Below are 18,473 nucleotides of genomic sequence, written 5' to 3'. Positions count from 1 at the left end.
TTATTATCTCGTGTTGTTTATAAACTTTTAATAAAAGGGTATTAGTCCGAAATACACATATATAATATAATAGTTACAAATGGCATTGCATAATAATAATAATAATAGTAATAAAAGTAATTGTTTTACACAAACATGATGCATATACAGATCGTAGTTTAAATAGAAGTGGGGATGGTTTGGATTTTAATTAGGATTAAATTCTAGGTGGTTTTCTTGATCTGTTGATGTTAAGCTCGGCATACATTTCTTCAATCATTGGCTTCCACAGGCGAACACGAGCATTGATAAACCAATTGGACACCTGCGCACACACACACACACACACATAACATCAAAATCAAAATCAAAATCAAAATCAAAATCATATATATATATATATATGCATGCTGTAAGAACAATCTTTGCAATGCACATTATACCTGATTCCTCGTAAGACCACTCTTCAAAGCGAGCAAATGTTTATCCGCATCTTTGGGGTACCTGCAATGCGAATATTGAGCTGTAGTTCTACGTAGTGTATACATACACGAACACACAATATCATCATAAACGACTACGGAACGTTGTCCGTCGTCGCATTTTGATCGATAGACGGACACACTCACGGGTGAAGGAAATTCTGAAACATCCAGGCTCTCAAGACGGAGACCGATCTTTCGGGGAGACCTCGTTGTGGTTTCCATAAGAGCTGATGGCAATCTCGATCCCTATCCCTATCCCGATCCCTCTTGCTTAGCTGCTGCTGATGATGATGATCCCATGGTTGTTGTTGTCGTTGTTTCTCGATAATGCACTGTTGTCCCTCGATTCCTAGCGGGAGAATGTGGCTGCTGATTCGCTCCCTCAGGTTCTTGTACATCGAAGAAATTGCCGGGAGGGCGAACCGGGCGTGCAGATTCGGGTCCAGCTCCGTCACGGCGTGGAACGCCGAGCTCACCGTGTGGATTTCGTGCAAGCATTGGTTGTACTTGTCGTCGACCTATGGGGAACAACGATCGAGCACATCAGCCATGTAAACATAATTGATCGTTAACGTACATCGGTGGATGAATGTACCGATTGCAACAACGCGAGAAGATGTCTTTTCCTCGCTTCGATGTGGTGAATGTCTTGCGACACAATGGCCTTGTCCGCGTCCGCGTCAAGGGGCGTTCGGGCAGGGCGGCTTGAAGATAAACAGAAGTTCGTTCCATTCTCATCGATGCCGGCGTTTTCGAGTGCGTAGAAAGCTATTTCCACGAGGATTTCCTGCATTGCTTGGAGGAATATAGACCCTGGCAAATAAAACGACGAGCTAAGATGATCGCATCTTGAATCGAATCCAAATTGTATTTTCTGACAGTCAGTCGACGCGATGTGAGATGCACCTGATGATGAGCTATTCTCAGAGCACGGCTCCCGGGCAGATTTCACGACGCTAGTCGAATACTCGTTGCTAAACCGCGAGGATCCGCCAGGGCTATTGCAGTTCAATCCTCGGCTGCTGTCAGTGATCATCCATTCGATCGGGAGGCTGTAGCTTCCGGTGAGCTGAGCCAATTGAGCCGCAGTCTTTCCGGCATTGTCCGAAGGGACTGCGCAATTGTTCGAGATTCTCGACGAGCTAGCATTGTAGGGATCATTACCATAACTGTAATGAATAGGCTGAAATGAAGAAGGATGCACAAAAGAGGCTAAAGCTGCTGTCTTTTCTTGATCAACATATCGTCTGCTGCCTGGATTGATATTGGGGACAGAATCCCAAATGCTGCTAATTTGAGGGCGAGCATAACTGTCAATGGCTTCACCAAGAACTAAAGGCAGAGCCAATCCATCAACGCCATGGTTTTGGGAGCTCATTCTTTCAAACTGAATCGGAATAACCAAGAGAGTTATTAGGTAATAGAATTCGATTTTGTCGACATGTTGGAGAAGCCCAAAGCTGAGCCATATGCAAAATACATTTCAAGAATTTGGGATCATACCATATACATATAGAGCACATGTGCAGATGCCTAATTTTGTGCTGAAAAAGAGTGAAGAAATCAAACTAAGAACACAAAAAACAGTTGCAATAGAACAGAACAGTGAAGAACAAACCTTATTATGCTCGAAGGATTTGCTGCTCCTGCTGCTAAGGAAATCGGTTGGGGTAGAAGAAGGGGTGGTTTTATGATACTACATTGATCAGAGTAACCATATGTAGGAAATCATTGGTTTCCCTTTCCCCCCAAACAGTATGCACAAAAATCATAAGGCAAACAAGGAGCACACACACCTGAAAGTGTCCAAGTTAGTGAGTGAGTAGGTGTGCTTGCATTCTTGTGTATTTGAAAATATAATAGTAGTTGTAGTGAGAGCAGAGTAGAAGGAGACACACAACCAGAAGAAAGGAAAGCAATTGAGCAGCCCCACCACAGTTCTGAAAAAAAGAAACTAAAAAAGCAACAAAGAATATAATGACAAATGCATAAAGTTAGCTGTTTTTACTTGCATGGAGAAGAAAAGAAAAGTGGGATTTCAATTCAGAATCCAAAACCCAAGAAACTGTGTAAATTGGATCAGAAGTCTGAGAAACCCATTAAGAATCTTGATCTAAAGAAAAATAAAAATCTTCACTCTTTTTTTTTTTGGCCTCAAAAAGGATTATTAACCATGAGGTACTTTCGACACACAAAGGGTTTTAGCAGAGGCTGCCCTGGAGGAGGAGGACAACACACAAACCCCATTACCCATCAGGCCATCACCCATTACCCCTCCCCTCATTTCAAAGTCTGTTTATATAAACTAAAAGCTGGGAATAAAATTGGAGAATATTTTTAAAAGGATGAGATTCTTATTTATGGAATGGAAAATATGAAATGAATGCAGATGGACCCATATCGATAATTTGCCAGAAAGAGTAAGAACCATAGATGGATTATTATAAAAACAGTGTGTGTATATGAATGTATGATTGTATGATCACAGAATTATTATTATTATTATTATTTTAAAAGGATGGAAATTGGAAAGAAAAATAATGCAATACTACTATTTGATGCAGCAGCAGCAGCAGTTCCACTCATTCTCCTGCAGCCTTTTTTCAGGGCCAGAGCCAGCCAGGGCCCATTGTGTGTTTTTGTATGTATGTATGTATCTCTGTCTAACGCTTGTATTGTAGTATGTCTCTCTCTCTCTAGACAATACTCGTATTTAATTTTGCCTTCTCATTAACTCACTCTCATCGATGTTCTCCTGTACCCTGCAAATCTGCAATGATCATCACAAATATCTAGATATGGTTTGCTGAAGATTTCAGCAAATTTTTTAAGGGTTCCCTGGATCCTCTGTCTCTCTCTCTCTCTCTCTCTAGTTCTCTCTCACACCAAGCCAAATCCAGAATTCTTTTTAATGTAAAAACTACTTTTTGAACCCAATTATTAGCAGAGAGTAGTAAACAACAACACTATACACAAAAACATGAGAAATGTTCCCCAAACATAAATATATATATATATGTTGTGATAAGTAAAGAGCATTTTGACTTGATGACATAAATAAGTAAAAGGGTGTATGGGTGTGGGTGTATTGTTCAAAGTTCAAAGTTGCAGAGGGTGTGCAGGAAGAGGGATATGTGTTTTTAGCAGCAATTTTCATGGGAGATAATAAAGGTGTTCACTTTTATCACCATAAATTGGGAGAGAGAAAGCAAAAAAGGCAGTGGTGACTAGAAAGGAGAGAGATAGAGAGAGCCAAAAAAATAAATAGAGCAAGAAAACAACATGCTTTTCATACCTGAATCAAACAAATGACATGCTTATGGCAACCCAACTAGGGGGAGAGAGAGACAGAAGAGTAAATATAATTCAATCTTTTTTTCTTTTTTTTTTTCTCTTTTTTTTCACTGTTCCACCGGCAGTGTACTATAAGCATTGAATACATACAGCAATATCATATATATATATATATATATAGAGAGAGAGAGAGAGAGATGAGGAGAGAGAGATTTGTAAGGACAAAGAATGGAGTGGAAACAAGAATGAACAGTAAGAAAATGCAGTGATGATGCAAGCAAAATTGGAGGGGTGTGAAAAAGGAAGATCTATTGGGGAGATCTTTGAATAATTATTCATCCATCCTTGGTCTGTCTCCGCACAAACCATAATAATTATAAATGTGTCTGCTGCCTCCCTTCTTCTCTTCTTTCGATATTTGTTTTTAACTTTTAAACTCAATAAATTAACCATAATATTAACCACAGCACTATTAATACCTTTAGTTTATAATCCCAACCATTATGGACTAATTGATTAAACTATCATGCCAACAAATTATTCTAGTCAGATGTATTACAAATCCTATTTATACTAAGTTAGTTTTGATCTAACACTTTATTTATTTATTTTTTTAATTCATCAAATGAAATATTTATTTTCTATTTAATATATATACCCTTCTTTCCCCACAAATAATTCTTTTAATTTGTGATATGATAATGAAGTTTAATTAGATAATAATAATAAATTATAATACTATTAATTTTATTATTTTTTATATAAATAATATTATTAGTAATTTTAAAATAAAAATTATATATATAATTTTAAAAAAATTTAGAATATCTATGTCAATATTTCAAAATTTTTATATTTTAATAAACTAAAATACTCTGTTCGTCCCTTGACAATCTATCTATTTTTCTATTTTGGTATGTTCCATAACAAAATATCAATTTTCTTTTTTTAGTAATTGTACTATTTATTAACATTTCAAATGCCCTTCCAATTTACACTTTATAAGTTCCAACTCCACTAGTACGGGGTTTTTTTTGAGAATATCTAAAAATAAATTTGTGCGGGCTCAGCCCAAAGCGAAACAATATCATACTTAGTGTTGAGTTGGTCCAATCCCAAGAAATAACATAATTATGACCGAGAACTAGTTGATAGTAAAAAATGAGTACCGGTTTATGGAAAAACCCCATCATCTACTCTATGTTGTTACTCTACACTCAATCTACAGAAAGAAAAATAATAAAATAAATAAATTTAACGAGCACAAAATTAAGTTGAACTAATGAAGAAGCTAATTAAATTCATTTTTTATATATATATAATAAAAAAGAAATAAATGTAGTATTAGAATTAATCTAAGGGTTATTTTGTGAGCTATATGTAATACTACTCTACTCTACACTACTATTATTTTATATTAGAATTTAGAAATAAAATAACTCAGAACTCATAAGGCCCATGGATGTAATTTTATGAATCGGCCTCATAAGGCTTGTTTAAAATTGGGCTATACATACTGTGGAAGGACCCAAAAACAATATTAGTAAAAAAAAAAAAACAGTTTTTTATTACACTTTTGTCTTTTAAGAAAAATCAGCCCAAAGAAAAAAAATCATCTTTTAAACTCAATTCCTTCATTCCATTTTCTTTTTTTTTTTTTTTCAAAAAGATTGCCAAAGAAACTACTCTAAATGTTTTATTTTATTTATATTGAACCTTGGTGTAAAAGTTCATATATATATATATATGTATATATTAATAAAATATGAGATATATTATATTCATTTGAGTTTGAATAGATTAGCAAACATAGAAAATATTAATAATTTAATTATAGTAATCTTATTTATAGAGTTTACACACACATATATGAGTAAGATGGAATATATATATTCATTGAATTGAACTTAAAATGCTTGATATTTTTTTAGTTATATTTGCTTGCTTATAATTTGTCCATAGCCTAAATCAAGCAAGAACTTGAATTATTGGTTAAAGTGCAACTAGAAAAGGATCCCAAATTGAGGAATTATGTGTGTGTGTGTGTAAAGGAGAGAGAGAGATGTTGAGTAGGTGGGATAGTATTGTTCTTGTAGTTGATAATAATAATAATAATAATAATAATAATAATAATAATATTTTGTTGTTGTATTAGTAGTTGTTGCAACATTAGATTTAGAGGCACCAAAGTCAGAAAAACATGTTTCACAAATGTACATATGAGAGGTTGAAGTGTGTGTTAGGAAGCAATCTACATTTATATCAATGCTTCAATTAGAAAGTCAAGAAGGTAAAGTTGGCTTATCACCATCAATGATTTTATTTTATACATCAAATAAATTAACTTCCAAAATTAATGTGAATAATTGTTATCCCCCTCCACTCCAAATTTCTTTAATATATAGATATTATTATTCCATATCTTATTCATGATTAATTACTTCCACATTTACTAGGGATGGATATATAAATTTATAGTTCCTTCAATTTGAATCTCCACCAAATTATTAAAAGAGGAAAGAATATATGGGGCACCCTCTTTTTTGCCCTTATTGATTTTGGTTTTGGTTTGTATGTATTTATCAAGATTATATATATATATATATATATTATGTGAATATAATGGATAGATAAAATGTCAGTGTGTGTGTGTTTAATGAAATCTTAGTTGGGAGGGGAGGATGAAAACCTCATGGTAGCTAGTATATTATATTGTTAGTACCTACCATAAGAAAAGATATTCAAAATAATATTTGCATGGACGATAATATACAGTAGAGCTTATGAAATAAGCAATACAATGATCACAATTATGTGAGATTGCCAAATTAATTAAATTCCCTCATTTTCATGGTCGTCTCTCACAATCCTCCATTACATATAATAATGTGTGTGTGTGTGTGTATGTGATTGTGTTGTATCTATGATCTTGGATATGTAAATGAATACATGCACACATCTATTATAATTAACTATATATATATATATATATATATAGAGAGAGAGAGAGAGAGAGAGAGAGAGAGAGTATCAGATAGATGGCCTGGTGGTGTAATTAGTTTGATGGAGTGAGAGAGAGAGAGGGTTTGCTTGCATGAGGTAGGAATTGAATTGAAGTAGTGATCGATATAGCGATGGGACTGAGGAAATGCTCGCAGTGTGGGAAGACAGGCCACAATTCAAGAACCTGCTGCAGAAACAACAACAACAATATGATCGCATGCACAAATTTAAAGCTCTTTGGAGTGCACTTAGCACCACCTCCCGCCGGATCTTCTTCTTCTAATTCTGGCAGCTGCAGCACTGATCATCCTCCTCCACATCAGAAACTCAATAAAGCAGCTGCTGGGCTAGCCAGCTGTAGACAGATGATGATGATGAGAAGGAGAAGAAAGGGTAATTAGTAATATATTATTAATATATATATATATATATACATACATATACATATAATTGATTTGTTTAATTAATTATAATGAATTAGTAGGCGTGGCGTGGAGTGAAGAGGAGCACAGACAGTTCCTGGTGGGGCTGCAGAAGCTGGGGAGAGGAGACTGGAAGGGGATCTCCAGGCACTTCGTCACAACCAGAACCTCCACCCAGGTCGCCAGCCACGCCCAGAAGTATTTTCTCCGACTAATACGACAAGGACGACCACCACACAACCACAAATTATTATTATTAAATCAAAATAATAACAATACTTCTTCTTCTGCCTCGTTGAAGTTGAACACCCTAATTAATATGATGAATGTTTCTTCTTCATCATCACCGTCGTCGCCGTCGTCAGTAGTACTGCAGCACCATCAGGACTGCAATGGCATCAATTATAATAAGTACTGCTGGCGAATGAGGATGAGGATGAGAAAGCCACCAGTACCAGCAGCAGCCATGTGTGATTCCATGCTAACTAATAATATGCCTAATTATAATTATTATAATAAGTCGCCATTGTTCAATACTCCTTCTGCACCAGGAACACACGACTTACCCAGCCTGGAGCTCAGCCTTAATTGCGGCGGCGCCGCCGTGGAGCTGGATGGATCGATGAAGCTTAATTAATTGGTTAATCATTATATGCATGAATATATATGGAGTTTAATTAGTTATGTATCGAAGGGTTTCATTTTATTTGAATTAATGAGGATGATGGCCCCTCAAAAGTAATTAATTAAAGATTGATTAATCAAATCATCTCTAATCTTGGCTTCATGTTGTATGTATGTATATATATTATATACTGTTGTGATCATGACATTAATTAATTAATCAGTGATGATGCATGAATATAATAAAGTGCATTGTAAACTATCAGCACATTACATGCATGATTACAAACTAATTACAAGCTAAGCGCTTTAATTTGAAAATTGAAACCATGTATTATCTTCTTCTTCTTCTTTTTTTAATTAATAACCATCTAACCATTGTTGGGATTGATTTGATTGAATATTGTAGTAAAATTATGATTTAAATTAATATTTTTTGACTCCATCAATCATAATCAATCATATTAAATTTGATTTATTGATTTTCAATATATATAGCAACAATCATATTAAATTTGATTTATTGATTTTCAATATATATAGCAACAAGTCAGCACCTTATCTTATCTCCGTTCCACTTAATTTACTTTATCATTTCCGTTTCGGAATATTAATTTGGGTGCTCATCATCAAGCATGTGTTAGAATTAATTTGCTCCACTGTTATTTTCGGAATTTAAAATTATTTTTTTAAGGATAAACTAGTGTTAAATACTTAACATATATATAATATTTTATTGAAAATTTATACAAAAATTGATAATTAGATCTATTTAATATGTACATGGAACAAATTAGAAAATTAAAAATTATCACAAGTATGAGAAAATAACAATCAAGATTGATTTACTTACTCGGAATCAATTGTACAATTACTATAAATTAATACTAATAATGTTCTTATAATAGTATATAATATATATATATATATCTTGCAGTGGCTAACTCACATCAATACTTGTAGTTTTAATTTGAAATAAATTGAAACAATTGTATAGTAAAGGATAAAAATAAATAAATAAACAATCACTTGGGTGTGTTTGTTTGAAAGTTTGGATTTTGAGTTGAGATTTGAATTGTATAAATAGATATTGATGTGATGTTTTGAATTTAAAATTATTTTTTAATATAATATAAAAAATGAAAATAAACATTTGATTTGATATTTTTGAAAAAAAAAATTGAATGAATAATTAAAATCTTTACCAATCCTCCAAATAAACACATCAATTTCATAAAAATATTGAATATATTTTATAATTAGTATTATATATAAAAAATACTTTAATGTATAAATGTGTTTATTTTATATTTTGAATTTATTATTATATATTATATATAAAATATAAAGAAAAATATGGCAATAATTAAAAAAAATTATATTAAATAGTTGGTTTTTATTAATAGATATAGTGTATATAATCTATATTTTTGAATATTAATTATTATATAAAAAAATATAATATAAATTAAAAATTTATTAAAATATAAATATATTTTTAAACATAAACTTATCGAATAGACGGAGAGAGTATTAACTTTATACTACAAATATTTTCGTATGTAAAGTAAAAATTAAAAATTTTTTAAAAAGTCTTAAATTAAAAAAAGAAAACACTATGGGTGTTTTACCCAGTAATTTTAACTTTGATTTACTATTCTCAATTTTTTGTTCCAAAAATACATTAAATTAAATACTTATTTTTATTTATAATATTACATTAAAATTTATTTATATATTAACATATAATATTAATATATATTTATATTAAATTAAATAATTATTTTAATTCAAAATTTAATAATTTAAGCGTCGGGTTCATAATCAATGCTAGGTAGGAGTTGGGGTCCAGGAGCCCCTTTGAATTCCTTTGATGGAAGAAGGTGGTCCGAGTTTTGTGGCATGGTAAGTTGGTAACCGATAACTGCTATAAATTTTATTTACTTCACGAAACTTCTTGCTTCTTCATACAGATTGCATACCAAAAATTAATGAAACTTTATGGATTGAATCCTCTTCCTTCCAGCCGGTTTTCCGGTATGGATCCGACCACCAATTCGCAGGTGTTTATTTCTGTATTCTTTTTTTGTTTGTTCAGTATTTGAATCGAATTTGTTGAAGTGATGTACATTGATATTTATATCAATGCCTACAGATTTTGACGTTTTTTGTTTGCTCTCTGGTTATGAATGCTCGTTCCTGGCGAGAAGCTGGGTTTTAGTTCGCTGAAAGTTACGGAGAAGCTCTGCGCTGCGGTTTTCCCGATTATAGTTGTAATCGATGCGCTGATTTTCGCGATTTCCGGTTGTTTTGGAAGCCGAGATTCGAATCGTAGCAAGAAGTTGCAATATGGGCACAAGGAGATTATTCGTCTATCGCAGGAATCTAATTGTATGGCGAATTTAAATTTGAATCTGTTCGTTCTTCTTCACTTGAAATTTGTTGAGCTAATGAGCTTCGGAACTTACTTCCTGTGGCTGCTATTGCAGTTACGGTAAATGAGATTGAGGCTTTGCACGAGTTGTTTAAGAAGTTAAGTAGTTCAATAATCGATGATGGATTGATACACAAGGCAAGTTCTTTAGTTATTATAACAGTCTGCACAAATGGTTTGAGTTATAATTCATCGGTGTGAGTAATCTTAGATCTTGATGTATTACTTCTGCCCTACAATCCTTGTGCTAGTTGAAGAAATTGGCAACTGAAGGATTATGAATTTATTGGACTTGGGGTTTGATGGTTGGGAGGACAAATCATAGCTCTATCTAACTTTCCATGTGAAAATACTATTTCTCAGGTGTTAGTTTAGAGAGTTTTGGAATTTTACATAATTAGTACTTCATTTTATTTTTATTTTTCCTTCTTAATCAATAACTGATGTTTGGCCAATTCAAGTAAGTTTACAGTGACTTGAACTGTAAATTTAAATGTTCTTACCTGACTATATTCTAACCTTGTGATCAAATTCAGGAAGAGCTTAAGCTAGCATTGTTCAGAACAGCATGTGCTGAGAACCTTTTCTTGGATCGGGTAATCACTATCTTAACTATGCCGTGTTGTAATTAATGCTATATTAGTGAAGATTGAATGACACTACATGAATTCTGACTTGTCACAAGATTAACTTGCTAGAGACTAGTCAATAAAAGCAATTTGGTCGACCTTTTGCTGATTGTTTTCTTAAATTTTCAACCATAAGACAGATCTTTTGCTACATTTGCTTTCCTCTTGTAATTTTACAAGAATGATTACTGACAATTGGCTATGGTCAGTAAGTGTTAGTTGGCATAAACATCTTCGTCTTCATATTCTTCTAGTCGTGCACAGTTTGTATGTTTTTAATCTGTCGTTTCAGGGCAGGACTATATTGGCACAGTGAGTTGCTGCAATCTTATGTTTTGTTCTATCTTAATATACGAAAAGGTTTTTGTTCGTGGCACTTCTGTTGTTGCTTACAGGTGTTTGATCTTTTTGATGAGAAAAGAAATGGCGTGATTGACCTGGAAGAATTCATTCATTCACTCAATGTATTCCACCCTAATGCTCCTATTGAAGACAAAACTGATTGTAAGAGAAGATAACTATGAGCTACAGTCCATCAATTCATGAAGTGATTTATGCTTTTATGATAAGTACACAGAATAATTTTTGTGATGGCTATCCTTATCATGCAGTTGCATTCAAGCTTTATGATCTTAGACAGACTGGTTTCATAGAGCGGGAAGAAGTGAGTATCCTAATTAACCACTGTTAGTCTAGTGGCATAACAAATGCCAAGACAACTAATTATTAGTTTCTTGCCCTATTAACTATGCAGGCAAGCAATGTTCTTTCACAGTATGAAATTCTATAGTTATCTTGCCACCCATATTTTGTCAATTATCACTACCATGTGATGCGGGTGCTACATTTTCCGGAGGATTTTTTGTTTTTCCTTTGTGTGTTAATTCCTTTGGCAATTTTAATGGCATATTTGAACCAACACATATGGTTCCATTTTTGTAATAATCATTCTTGACATCTCAAGGTTAAACTAGTAACATAATCAAGAGGTTGGCATGCATGAGCGCACGTGTGTGCTATCTCCTAAATATAGAGTTTTATGCATTATAAGGTTATTGTTTATTATTTTTTTATCTTTTGAAACAACAATTTTCAGGTCAAACAGATGGTGATTGCAATACTAATGGAATCTGATATGAACCTAACTGACGACCTGGTAGAGCAAATAGTTGACAGGGTATGATGACTATGTATGGGATTACAATTATCTATTCAGATTCTTCTGCTTAAACCAGGTGTTTGTCATTTTACCAGACTTTTGCTGAAGCAGATGCGGATGAGGATGGTAGACTCAGTAAAGAGGACTGGAACGCATTCGTTATGCAGCATCCATCTCTCCTGAAAAACATGACTCTACCTTATTTGCAGTATACCTCTTGTCTTTGCTCCTTTTATCACTTCATATGTTTTCCCCTTTGCTTAGATCAGTTATAGTACAACTTTAGCACAGATAGCCACTCTTTGTGAAGCTATAAAGCTCCTGGAATTATGCAGTCCCTAATGAATTCTAAAACAAACTTGTCTCTTGTTGATTGTTCATTTCACTTTCTTGCAGGAACATCACGACTTGCTTCCCAAGTTTTGTGATTAACACAGAGGTTGAAGATTAGAATCTCCTCAGCACAGCGTGGGGTCTTTTATTCAGTTTAAATCTTTGGTATGTTAGTGGGCACTAGTTATTTTGTTCAGAAATTTGAAACTAGCTACTTCTCAATGGTATCAATCTCATCCAATTCTGGGGTTCTTTTGTATGAATGTTTTTTTATTGCTTGGTTTGTACGAACATGACCGCTGTAAATATTGCATCTTGCCTCTCTCAAATAGTAGTCGACGAATCAAATTTGTGTCTGAATTATTATTATTATTATTAGAGCTCTGATGATAAATGAAGAGGACACAGTGAGCAAATAAATCATAGAAATCATAATTAATACGAGGCTAATTCTGTGTATAATGGAGTATATAGATCCGAAAGTCTCTGTCATAAGACTTGCACCTTATTGAAAATGATTGCCGTGAAGGAATACAGACACTTAGCAATCCAACAAGTTCTTCAAACAATAAGTACCTATCAGAAACCATCCGATGAGGAGGAACGAAAACGAGAATAATCCGATTAAAAAGGGCCAACCAACCATGTAAACTCCCAAGGAGAGCACCACTATGAAGGGCAAGAATGATCTGACGACGGACAAGGCATCAGCCCACTTGCCCTTGATCAGTACAAGAGCTGCAATATTGATCATGTTCCAATTCATCGATCCTTTGTAGCAGAGACGATTTAGGCAATTAGCAACAAATGAGTGGCAATTGCATGTGAAGAGGTTGTAAGATTTGTGCTCAAAGTGGCGGGAGCTTGACAGCAGGGTGTCATCCCATGTGATTGATGTCCCGTATTCTGTGTGGGCGTAGCGAAGCTTGCATGTATGTCCAGCAAGATTTTGAGGAAAACAGCACTGTAGTAATAAAAAACATACTACAAGTTATCTATCACATTCTTGTGATAAATGCCAACAAACGAGATTTAAGGAATGGAACTAAAGTCAATCCCATGATTTCCTGCTGAAATTTTTATATCAGTGAAAAGTGCAAAGAATTAAGTATAGAAAGATATACCTGTGCCCTGTCCAACTGAAGGTATCTTGCCACAGAGCCAAAAGCAAAATCATCAACATTAATGAGGTTGGTGCCGGAGAAATCTAAAATTTTGCCATCCTCCCTACATATCCCAACATGCCCGATGAAAGGAGCCAACCACGACACTACAGGCAGAGGCGTCCATACAACACAACACGGGAATGTTGCCTTTTTAGGATCAATCGGATCAAGTGGCCAGAATTCATGGTGAATATTTCCGCCATAGTTTTTGGTTTCAGCTTCTTTGGAAAGAGTAAGTTCCATTATAGGAAGCAGTTCTGAAGGCAGATGGCGAAATACAATCTTGCACTACTGCTTGTTTTCCAATCAGAGAACATTATAGAGGGCGTTGACAATATTCAAAACCAGGAAAGAACATCTATTCCGTTGGCCCTGGGATTCAAAGATCAATCCTGCAAGATACGACAGGTTAAGAGTGTAAGATGCCAATGAAGAAAAACTGATGACGACATAAAGAAAGTGCCAAGGTTTGTGGCGACATAATTAATTGGAAAAATCATATCATTAGATAACGAGCAACAGTCCATAAGGAGATTCAACAGTTTATACTAACCAGCACAAGGCAAAGCAAAAGGAGGCTTTTTTTGCTAGTTCAATTACGTCATACAAAGCTCATCCAGCTACGAAAGAATATTGCAAATGATGCATTAAGACGCAGGTGCATTTGTCAGGGCCATCGGTAAATAAAATGAAAATTATTCAATGAAAGTGTCTAAACAAACAGCATTGTGCTAGATTTATGTTTCTTGCTCGTTTCTTAAGACCTTGAATGACCTTAAACAAACCTATAACTCACATATATTTGCAATGTAGATTTCCAAGAATTTAGACTTGTTTGTTCCTTGAAGCATGATAATCAACACTAGGGTAAGATGTTTCATTAATTAAGCATTGATTCAATACTATCTTATCTTGAACCTTTTGAAAATTTTAAAAATTTCCAACAAGCTTGTCTTCCCACAAACACATATTATTCCATATATACACACATATATATTGGGCATCTAATTTAAGACAATTGAAACATGGACATATACATAACCTATAAAATGGGTGAAATTCTTTCACATTTAGGTGTTTGAGGCTGTAAATCACCAAAAAGGGGGAATTCAATTATTCTACAAAAAAGAGTTGTGTGTTTACGGTGGACAACTAATTACGGCTACAATTTAATTTATCTATTGAGAGATGAGCCCTAGACATTGCGTGAGGCCTTCTGGAATAGGATCAGAGAAAACAAAAGGGGTTAAGAATAATTGTAAACCCAGAGAACAAACAGCAATGAATTTATCAAAGGTTGATTGCCACAAATCAAATAAAGACACTCAGTTTAAGCAAAAAAGCAATTTTGGCACTTGAAAACAAGTGTACGCAAAGAAATGCTCCCAATCGAAAAACAAACAAAACAACCAGGCACTAGCTGCAATGGATAAATCTGACGATGAACTGAAGTTGAGGCATTCAAGACACAGAAGCAAGCAAATCAAATGAAAGTAATAAAAATAAAATAAATACCGAAAACAGCAAGGGCAAGGGCAAGGGCAGCAGTGAAACACAGCAGCGCAGTCTGGAGGAAAACTCGAGCGGCCTTACAGAAAAGGAGAAATTAAGCATGAAAAAATGAAATACGCGGAGAAGCAGCAGCGATGGGAGAAAGCGAAAGTAATCTCAATTGAAGTAGTAAGGAGGGATCACTGGAATGGTATGATTAATTAATTTAATGGCGAATGGAATGGAATGCAATTTCCCATAGAAAAAGACTGGATTTTTCTGGAGGGCGAGGGCAGGGAAATGCGATGAAGCGGCAAGATGCATGAACCTTTCCTCCTCCTCTCTCTCTCTCTCTCTCTCTCTCTCTCTCTCCCTCTGACCACTTTCCCTCTTCACGGCGTGAGGGGGGTCCCACTCTTAGTTCAATATTTAAATAATTAAATACTAGATGGATAGAGAGGAGGTTGTGTTGTGCTAGGTAAGAAGGAAGAGGAAGAAGAAGAGGAAAATGAAAAGGAAAAGGAAGAAAAAAAGTTGTGTAGCCAACCAACACCAACCAGCCCACAAACAGACCAGTAGAGGAGGAGGAGTAGTAGCAGTAGTAGTAGTAGTAGTAGTAAAGTCCACCTTCATTTATCCACTATCTCATCCATCTATCTATCTTATCAATATTATTATTACTAGTATTAAAGAAAGCCCATCATCATCATCGTCATCATCCCATCCCAAGGACGCCCCACCAGCACCAGCACCAGCACCAGCACCAGCTGCATTAATTAATTAATTAATTAAACAAAATACAATAAACATTTAACCCGTGCATTTCTTGCCATTGTTTTTTGAATTTTGATAGGTTCAAAAGAAATATTTGATCAATTTCGTTTGTTTGTTTGTTTGTTTGTTTGTGATAATCAATTAAGTAATTGTTGAACAATAATAACAACAGTGCAGTAGTAGTAGGTTGTTTTGGTATTGTCGGAAAAGAGGGGAAATTTTGGAACAGAATAGATGATAGTGCGTTAAAATTTTGGTGTTTGGTGTATACTGTATTGTATGATGCATAGTGTAATTTGAGATTGAGAGGAGCACATGGACATGGACATGGTGGCAGGCAGTAAGTAGCAGGAGCAGCTGCCAACTACAATCATGCATGTACCATTATTCATTCATTCTTTTATTATTAATATTATTGTTATTATTATTATCCTAGAATACAACAAGTAGTATGCCCATAAAAATATAAAAATCAAGGGAAGGGAAGGGAAGGGAAGGCATACATACATAATGAAAGACAGACAGACAGACTTACTTGTTATTTATAAAAATAAATTGTTACCGGAAAACAAATTGTTACCGGAAAACGAAAAAAAAATTAAATAAAGAACACAAATATTTTACGTGATTCGATGACGGTGTGTCAACGTATGTTTATGGGCGAAATTTCATTATACTGATTCAGAGATTTATAATTATGTCATCCGACCATAGTTGTCTATTTATAAGCATTCCAAAACACCCTAAACCCTAAGCCTATTTGTTATTAATTAGAATAAGTCCAAAAGGAACACTGCCAATTGAAACAACCCTTTCGCTTTGGATTTACGATTATGTCATCCGACTAAGAACTATAGTTGTCTATTTATAAGCACCTCAAAATACCATAAACCCTAAGCCTATTTGTTATTAATTAGGATAAGCCCAAAAGGAACTATGTAAATTGAAACAGCCCATTCGCTTTGATTTTGGGTCGGATAGACCGCTAAATCCAAGTAACGTTTCAACAATCTCCACATTGAGTTGGAGTTTCTTCAACCGCCAAAGATTCGTCAGTATCTCTCAGTCGTCTCCTTCCTGCCAGATGCCTCGAGAGGGCTTTACCTCCTGCGAATATTCACCAAGTTCAAGCAGTGCTCAAACTTCTCCGTCGGTAGCGCTTTTGTCAACATATCAACTAGATTGTGTTATGTAGCTATTTTCTTAATAGAAAACTTGTTTTCTTCTAGAACATCACGAATAAAATTCAACCTTACATCAATATGTTTGGTTCTCTCATGATACACTGGATTTTTAGCCAAACTCAAAGCACTTTGACTATCACAGAAAAACACCGGTTTCTCCACCTTCAGACCCAAACTCTGCACTAAACCATGTAACCAGATACCTTTCTTAATACCTTCAGTCATTGACATGTATTCCGCCTCAGTCGTCGACAGTGCAACCATAGGTTGTAAAGTAGACTTGCAACTGACTGCACATCAAAACAAAGTGAAGATAAAGCAAGTCAATGATCTTCGTTTCACCAAGTTACCCCCGTAATTAGAGTCTACGTAGCCAACAAGACCATCACCATGGTCTTTATCATCATATACCAGACAAATATCAGACGCTCCTTTCAAATATCGCAATATCCACTTTACAGCTCCCCAATGAGCTTTACCCGGATTAGCCATAAACCTGCTCACCACACTAACCGCATAAGCGAGATCCGGTCTTGTACATACCATCGCATACATAAGACTTCCAACTGCACTTGAATATGGAACCGTCTTCATGTAGCTAACCTCTTCATTTGTACCCGGTATAGTGCTTCAATCAAGTTTAAAGTGTGCCGCCAAAGGGGTACTTACCGGTTTAGACTGATCAACAGAGAATGCCTGGAAATCTTTCTCAATATACTTTTCTTGAGAAACCCATAGTCATCCTGCTTCTCTATCACGCCAGATCTCCATACCAAGTATTTTCTTTACCGCACCCAAATCCTTCATCTCAAACTCACCATTTAGTAGAGCCTTCAAGTCATTAATTACAGCCATATTTTTAGCTGCAATTAACATATAATCCACATACAACAACAGATACACAAAAGAATCAGTAGAAACTTTCTTCGAGTAAACACAGTTATCAAACTGATTACGAGTATAACCATTAGACACCATGAAAGAGTCAAATCTCTTGTACCATTGCCTCGGAGACTGCTTCAAGCCATACAGAGATTTCTTTAACAAGCATACCTGGTCCCCTTTAGGACTGTAGAATCCCTCCGGTTGAGACATATAAATTTGTTCTTCTAGATTACCACAAAGGAATGCTGTTTTTACATCAAGTTGGTCCAGCTCCAGATCAAAAGCACCCACCATTGCCAAAAGAACCCGAATGGTTTTGTGTTTCACCACAGGAGAAAAGACTTCATGATAATCGATTCCTTCCTTCTGTGAGAACCCTTTTGCCACCAGTTTCGCCTTGAACCTAGCAGGGTCAACACCAGGAATTCTCTCATTTCTTTTAAAGACCCACTTGTATCCTACTGGCTTCACCCCTTTTAGTAGTGCAACAGGATCCCAAGTATTGTTCTTTTCAAGAGACTGCATCTCTTCATTCATTGTCATACTCCAGGTTTCTGCATCTTTACTCGTCACAGCTTTTTTATATGTCTTTGGCTCATAAGAGCCAAGAT

At 34.9% G+C, this 18,473-nt stretch overlaps 3 protein-coding genes across 10 annotated transcripts; 1 reads left to right on the top strand and 2 right to left on the bottom strand.

Annotated features, from left to right (window-relative positions):
• Nucleotides 1-86: 86 nt before the first annotated feature.
• LOC127250065 (homeobox protein ATH1-like) lies at nt 87-3,876 on the bottom strand. 6 transcript variants are annotated; one of them, XM_051273217.1, is made up of 9 exons: nt 3,760-3,876; nt 3,014-3,226; nt 2,083-2,260; nt 1,968-2,008; nt 1,371-1,851; nt 1,060-1,277; nt 609-982; nt 423-483; nt 87-304 (listed from the first exon to the last, which is right to left on the bottom strand). In XM_051273217.1, exons 4-9 carry the CDS (start codon nt 1,974-1,976, stop codon nt 197-199), a joined length of 1,251 nt encoding a protein of 416 aa, XP_051129174.1. In that variant the 5' UTR covers nt 1,977-2,008; nt 2,083-2,260; nt 3,014-3,226; nt 3,760-3,876; the 3' UTR covers nt 87-196. The 6 variants fall into 6 exon arrangements, with proteins under 6 accessions (XP_051129174.1, XP_051129172.1, XP_051129173.1 ...); XM_051273215.1 differs by having other exon boundaries at nt 3,014-3,234; nt 3,760-3,854; XM_051273216.1 differs by lacking the exon at nt 3,760-3,876 and having other exon boundaries at nt 3,014-3,569.
• Nucleotides 3,877-9,712: 5,836 nt separating this feature from the next.
• LOC127250067 (calcineurin B-like protein 10) lies at nt 9,713-12,710 on the top strand. Of its 3 annotated transcripts, none has more exons than XM_051273222.1 (9): nt 9,713-9,870; nt 10,018-10,198; nt 10,297-10,379; nt 10,778-10,837; nt 11,266-11,374; nt 11,482-11,534; nt 11,967-12,047; nt 12,141-12,237; nt 12,426-12,710. In XM_051273222.1, exons 1-8 carry the CDS (start codon nt 9,799-9,801, stop codon nt 12,210-12,212), a joined length of 711 nt encoding a protein of 236 aa, XP_051129179.1. In that variant the 5' UTR covers nt 9,713-9,798; the 3' UTR covers nt 12,213-12,237; nt 12,426-12,710. The 3 variants fall into 3 exon arrangements, with proteins under 3 accessions (XP_051129179.1, XP_051129177.1, XP_051129178.1); XM_051273220.1 differs by having other exon boundaries at nt 12,125-12,237; XM_051273221.1 differs by having other exon boundaries at nt 9,733-9,870; nt 9,963-10,198; nt 12,125-12,237.
• Nucleotides 12,711-12,770: 60 nt separating this feature from the next.
• LOC127250069 (protein REVERSION-TO-ETHYLENE SENSITIVITY1) lies at nt 12,771-15,594 on the bottom strand. The gene is made up of 3 exons (XM_051273224.1): nt 15,044-15,594; nt 13,487-13,920; nt 12,771-13,326 (listed from the first exon to the last, which is right to left on the bottom strand). Exons 2-3 carry the CDS (start codon nt 13,769-13,771, stop codon nt 12,904-12,906), a joined length of 708 nt encoding a protein of 235 aa, XP_051129181.1. The 5' UTR covers nt 13,772-13,920; nt 15,044-15,594; the 3' UTR covers nt 12,771-12,903.
• Between the last annotated feature and the right edge of the window lie 2,879 nt (nt 15,595-18,473).

Source organism: Andrographis paniculata, unplaced genomic scaffold (genome assembly GCF_009805555.1).
Source record: "Andrographis paniculata isolate CXL003 unplaced genomic scaffold, ASM980555v1 Contig37END, whole genome shotgun sequence".
NCBI lineage: Eukaryota > Viridiplantae > Streptophyta > Magnoliopsida > Lamiales > Acanthaceae > Andrographis > Andrographis paniculata.
The sequence above is the reverse complement of the archived record's forward strand: the minus strand, read 5'-3'. Positions and strand labels throughout refer to the sequence as shown.